The sequence below is a fragment of the Nesoenas mayeri genome, assembly GCF_963082525.1.
Source record: "Nesoenas mayeri genome assembly, chromosome: 3".
Taxonomy (NCBI): domain Eukaryota; kingdom Metazoa; phylum Chordata; class Aves; order Columbiformes; family Columbidae; genus Nesoenas; species Nesoenas mayeri.
In genome coordinates, this window is record NC_137544.1 from 73,896,638 (window position 1) to 73,902,917 (window position 6,280).

The 6,280-nt window shown below is 35.8% G+C and overlaps 1 protein-coding gene across 4 annotated transcripts in view; it reads left to right on the top strand.

Annotated features, from left to right (window-relative positions):
• Positions 1–5,725, top strand: part of CEP43 (centrosomal protein 43) — a 28,037-nt gene extending 22,312 nt beyond the window's left edge. For 2 of the 4 annotated variants that reach the window (XR_013921998.1, XR_013921999.1), the window contains 3 exons: positions 176–285; positions 958–1,133; positions 1,619–1,652. Coding sequence is in view for 2 of the 4 variants with exons in the window: in XM_080342177.1 (XP_080198303.1) it covers positions 176–285; positions 1,619–1,687; positions 2,410–2,449; positions 3,093–3,186; positions 3,577–3,651 (388 nt within the window). In the remaining 2 variants the exon portion in view is untranslated. Of the gene's footprint in view, positions 1–175; positions 286–957; positions 1,134–1,618; positions 1,688–2,409; positions 2,450–3,092; positions 3,187–3,576 lie in introns of those variants that run through there. The other 2 variants (XM_080342177.1, XM_080342176.1) reach the window with 2 other exon arrangements.
• Positions 5,726–6,280: the final 555 nt, after the last annotated feature.

Genomic DNA, 6,280 nt, shown 5'->3' on the forward strand with positions numbered 1-6,280 from the left:
CCAGTAAACTGCCTCCTGTTTTTAAGATTGCAGAATGAATAGTCCTTTCCCCTTGCTCTTTTTGCTGTAAATATTGCTGGCTTAGTTTTATGACAATTTAATAAATAACAGAAAAGAAAGTCACTGTGCACATTTTACAGCTCTGTGGAGTACTTATTTATTTGGTTTGTTTCAGGAAAACTGAAGCTAATAAAGCAGGAGATCTAGCATCCCTTTCTGATGCACCGCCTCTAAAAAGTGGGTTAAGCTCCCTGGCAGGCGCACCTTCACTAAAGGAGCCAGATAGTAAGTTTTCACATGTGTTTGTGTTTTGATGAATGTAGGAGATATTTCCTGTAAGGTAATTAATGAGGTACATGTTCACATGCAAATGTGATTAAGTAGACTGTATGTGGCCCCCTCTTGGTTGTGATGTGCTTCGTAGTAATGGTTTTTTCACTGATTGCATACTGGTTTTGATATATTGTGCTGCTATTGGGGCATCTTATGTTTTAGAACGCTGAATACTTCACTGCACTTGTTTTTTTGTGTGTGTGTGTAAAGCAGTTTATAGCAGTATAAAATTCTACTGCTCAGTTTTTAACCTAAATTAACTAATTTTTATTATCTTACATTATTTGCTTAAATTCTTTAGAGATATTTGCTTTCATGTTGTAAAATCTGATCCTGAATACTGGGAGATTGTGCCTGTTTGCTGCTAAAGTTTTTAAGTATTAACAGAGTTCAGAGATGAAAATGGATATAATATTACCATATGACACTATAAAATTATGTAAGGTTATTGTACTTAGGTTGGGGCAACCCCCAGCATCATCAGTACCAGCTTGGGGATGAAGGGACTTAGAGCAGCCTTACAGAGAAGGACGTGGGGCTACTCGTGGATCAAAAGCTGGACATGACCCAGTGATGTGCACTCACAGCCAAGAAAGCCAACTGTTTTCTGTTCTGTATCAAAAGAAACTTTGTCTATCAGCTTGAGGGACGTGATTCTACCCCTCTGCTCTGCTCTGGTGAGACCACATCTGGAGTACTGTGTCCAGCTCTGAAGCCCTCAGTACAGGAAAGACATGGACTTGTTGGAGGGGATCCAGAGGAGGCCACAAAAGTGATCAGAGGACTGGAACACCTTTCCTGTGAGCACAGACTGAGACAGTTGGGGTGGTTCAACCTGGACAAGAGAAGGCTCCAGGGAGACCTTATTGTGACATTTCAATACTTAAAAGGGGCTTATAAGAAAAATGGGGACAAACATTTTAGAAGGGCCTGTCGTGATAGGACCAAGGGGTAATAATTTTAAACTAGAAGAATGGAGATCTAGACTAGATATAAGAGGTTTTTTTTACAGTGAGGCTGGTTAAACACTTGAACAAGTTGCCCAGAGGGGTGGAAGATGTACCATCCCTGCAGACATTCAAGGCCAGGCTGGAAGGGGCTGATCTAGTTGAAGATGTCCCTGCTCACTGCAGGGGGGATGGACAAGATGACCATTGAAGGTCCATTCCAACCCAAACTGTTCTATGAAAAGAACACTTGTTATAAATTGTTGATGGGTATGTTTAAGTAGGATCTTATTAGTCATAAGTCAAATTTCTGATATAAGGCTTTTGTGTTGTCACAGGTTTGAATAGAAACTCTGTTTTGAAAGACCTGCGGTTGGCGAATGCAAAACTCAGTTCTCTAGAATTAGGCAAGTAACTGTTAAAAATGAGTAAGATCTGATGTTTTTAACTCTAAGTTCTGGCTCAGCTTCTCAGAGGAATCTGAGAAACTTAAATACATGTATTAAAGTAAAATCTTCAGCTTTTACTTCTGTCACTCTCTTTAACACCATCCTGAATTTTACTGGAGTTAAGAGCAAGATCTGACCTAAGGGAATACAGAAAAGAGAACTAATGTCTTGTATGTGGATTAGTATATTACACATGAGCAAAAATTACATTCATTCTGTGTGTATTTTTGCTAATGTCAAGTGATAAATTTTGTGGTCTACATTTCTAAGAAAAGAGGAGGTTTATATTTGCTGAAAAAGATAGACAAGTCTTACTGTTTTTCTGTGGCATATTTACTTGTCTTCTTCACCTTTGAAAGTTATCTTGCAAGCTTTAGGAACAATATGAAAATAACACAATACAAGAATTATCAACTCTCTCTCAAAATAGAGCTACCAGGTATATAAATTTTGTCTTCAGTAATGTAGCCAACATCCTGAAAATGTATGTTCAGTTTCAAAACAGTATATAAATGACATTGAGATTAATTGCATATTCAGTTTTTCTTCCTAATCTGTGATGTAACCTACTACCACTTTTGCTGGTTCTCAAACCATGTATTTTGGTGAAGGAATAGATTATTTTTTGCATTTCTTGAAGAGAGAACTTCTTTGATTAACGCCTTTTAAAAATTATTTAGGAAATGGAGATGAGGATGAGTATGCTGATGACTTCAACAGGTAAGAGAAGGATGATATTGCAGTAGCACAGTATTTAATACATTATTAGCATATCCCCTGGCATATTTGAATTATTTCATAACATTTCAACTAGTCACTTGCTGGAATATGTCAGTGTCTCTGAATTCCTTTAAACTTGAGTTTGATGTTTTATTATATATAGTTACAAACTTTTTTTAAAAATCCTTTTTATGTAGGGTTAATGAGTTCCTTAAAAACCTGGTGCTAACTTTTAGATAAGTTAGTTTTTCTGTGGAAGGGTTTTTTCTTGAACCACGAACTTAGCAATGTTTCAACACTTTAATACTATTAGGCAATTAATATGGTGTGTACTGAAGTATTCAAATAGAAATAAATAATGAATAGTCAGTAATAAATATTTAACAGCCTCATCCTTAGGATGTGAAGGTATTGGTGTTGTAAGCTGCAGGATTGAGGTCTAAGTATTCATCAGTATTTATTATGGCTTCGTCTAGGTAGAAAGCCTTTAGTTGTTACAGGGTTTTAAGTAACTTCATGTTTAACTTGCTAGGAAGTGAAATCCAAATCAAATGTGAGATATAAAGGGAAGGTGAATGTAATACGTGGATGTTTGGAAAGAAAGTCTTTTCTATATTTTCTGTGTTTATGGTTTTCTTTTTAGTACTAGTCATCGCTCAGAAAAAAGTGATATCAGTATTGGTGAAGAAATAGATGAAATTTCTGTGGAAACGGAAGAGTCGAATGCCAGTGATAAAGTATGTTTCTCTCGGAATTGTTCTTCTTTACATTCATTTGATCTTGTCTTGACTTTCTGTTTTTTCCTTCCATGAAGGAATGTGCCATTATCATGGCATTTTACACCTGGTATTCCTACCAAGATAGATACTATGCTGATTAAAGAAACAAAACAAAAATCCCACAATTGTTTGGTAGCACAATTTAAACTGTTTTTAAGGCTGGTTTAGTATCCAGCATAGAGATGTCTTATCCCTCTATCTCAAGATCTGTCTGAGCAACTCTTAAAGGAGTTGAAATTTCACTGAAAGAACTTGAGGCCAAAAGGATGCGATGCTATATGAATGACTGTACAAGAAATAATACTTACTCTTTCTATGATTTCTGAGTTTATTTCATTTATTTTCTAGCTTGAAGGCATCACGCAAGACCTTACAGTTTCTCAGTTAAGTGATGTTGCAGACTATCTAGAAGACGTGGCATAGAGTTGGACAGCAAAAATGTTTCATTGTGCTGGACTAGAAGACTGCTGTGGACTCTTAATTTCAGACAATCACTTTTTGCTGAAATGTCCACTCCCTATTTGTGCCTTGTGTTTCAAAAAGACTGTGGCTGGAGAAGGCTTTTAAATATTCTTAACAAGAACTAAAAGAAACAGTGTGTTCCCATTTGAGTCTAATATCGGAATTATTTTCCTCATTTGGTCCAGCTAAACCTTTTACAGCAGGAAGTAGATTTTTGAAGCAAAATGTCCATTGCTGGCAGTGGGCATAATAAAAAAACCAATTAATAAGACCATCTACAGAGAGGCTTGTGGCTCTGTATTGAACTTGCACTGTTACTGTAACAGTCTGATTTTTTTTTTTTAAAGATAACCAAAGCAAAAACTTTCAGAGGTAGTGGTTCACCTCGCACTTCTCTTGAGACAGTTTTGTCAAGCATGTAGTACATATTTATAGTCACTCTAGCCACAATACCTAATTGCTCCAGACTTACTTGAAACTGCTGTTTTCAGACTCTTCTGAAAGTTGGACTTTTTTTTTTTTTAAAAAAAAAGGCCTATCAAGTTGAGAGTATCTAAGCTCTCAAAAATATAGCTAAATTTAGGAGCTAAATTTAGCACTAGTCTCAAGTCCAAATATTCTTGTTTAAATATGTTTGTCAGACTGATGTGAAGACCTAAGCTGTTTTTTGTGTGTGATAGTTTCATCAATGTTATCTGTTGTTGAATCACTAAAAGTAATTTTGTAACAATCCACAAATCATTAACTAAATCTTATTGTTTTTTGATAATTTAACAGTATGGTAATGGTTTGTGGAGCTTTTATTATCGAGGGCTCTTCATGTGCTGTAAAATCACTTTCATTCTGGAAAATCCTTGTTACATAAAAATGAGCGCCAAATGAGAAGCCACTAACCTTCTGTTCTTCAGATTCTGACTGCTGTACAGAATTAAATCCAAATATTTAAAAATACCACACCGAAGACATTATGGACACTAAGTTCTAGCTAAGAGCAAATTCTTGTGATTTCTATTACACTTTTGCAAACCAGGGTCAGTAATGGAATCATTGTCAGTTCTTTAATGATACTGTTGTACATGGCGCTGCTATAATATAAGATATAGGCCATGGACATTTGTAATACTGAAACAAGACTTAAAAATGTGCACTTTTTGAACATTGTGAACACATTTGGAAAATATACATGTAAGTGAATATATATAACTTAATTTTTTTTAGGCTTTGTAATTTTTATCTGGAACGCTGTTGGCCTCTCATCAATGGTCATCACAGTGGAAGTAGCATGCTAGACTAAAGCCATTGGTTAAGCATATAGAGCTGCTACTAGTGTTGGATGCTAACTTAAATCTCCTTTTGCACTGGGCCAGCAGGCATGGTAAAGTGCTGCAAAATTAGGCTTGTACAGTACATAAATAATTTGAGAGAAGAGGGGAAAAGTGTGCCTTTAACCTATGTGCACCCCAAAATAGCCAGCAGAAAAAAGAATATTTAGCAATGGTGTTGAGTTCTTTGTGCCATACTGTAGCAACTAAAGACAGAGGAGAATTTTTTTTTTACCCCCCAAAAAGAAAATCCATGTGCCATAAACTTCAAATAGCAATGATGATGTAACGTATGATACATCCTGTGTAGGGAAAAAATATCCTTTAAGTGTGGGGGAACCTGTGCCTCGAGATACTATGTATGAAAAGTTTGAACTTTTCTTTTTTTAAGAGCAACACCATGTATGAAGGAAATAAAGTTCCACTTGAATTCCTGGGAACAATTGATTTCTGGCATTCATTTTTAGGGAGTATGGAATAATGTAGAGAGTGTGTTGTTTGCTTTTTTTACATGTCTTAGGAAAACATGATGTTCTGTCACTGGTAGGATATGTGGAAATTTATCCTACCAAAAGAAGCAAAAACTTTATTAAATTATTTCTAATTGCATTTGAAGATGTGGCCTTTTAAATACCTAATTACATATTTTGTTTGTTAACATGACTCTTGTTAACAGCAAAGTGTTGTTCTCTTACCTTGGGGGTTAATTGGAGACCTCACAGTTTGGCTCTAATTTAAGAAAAAGCCAAAAAGTAGTAAGTTTCCATGCTGTTCCTCCTGTGGGCTCTTACTGAATTGTGTATAATAATTCAAAATGCAAAATAAAGCTCCTGTGCTGGCTAAATAGTGTTTTTGAAGTTTCTTGAATCAAAAATCTTAACATTTAGGAAGTTCAGGAAGCCCTGTGGGTTTTGGGGGGTTTTCTTGAAAGATGTCTTTTTTGGAGTTAGTCTAGTCTGCAGTGGAGAGTGTGTATGTGCTCAGGGTTCTTCTAGGCACAAAGGATCTTGCATTTCCTTATGACTGGTCTGTGCAGTTCTGTACCAACTAGGTCTGGTTAGGAACACGCTTTTTTGTTAAACACTTAGGTCTTGTAATTTGTTTAACAAATCCTGTGATTTCCAGAAGTAAGAAAATGGTAAGTAAAGTAGTAAGTAAGTAAAAAAAAAAAATAAAGGACTGAGGTATGGCTGATAGTTCCATGCCATTAATATGACTGTGGTAACAAGGATAGATTACAAAAACTATACCTGTCTCCTGTTTGGTTT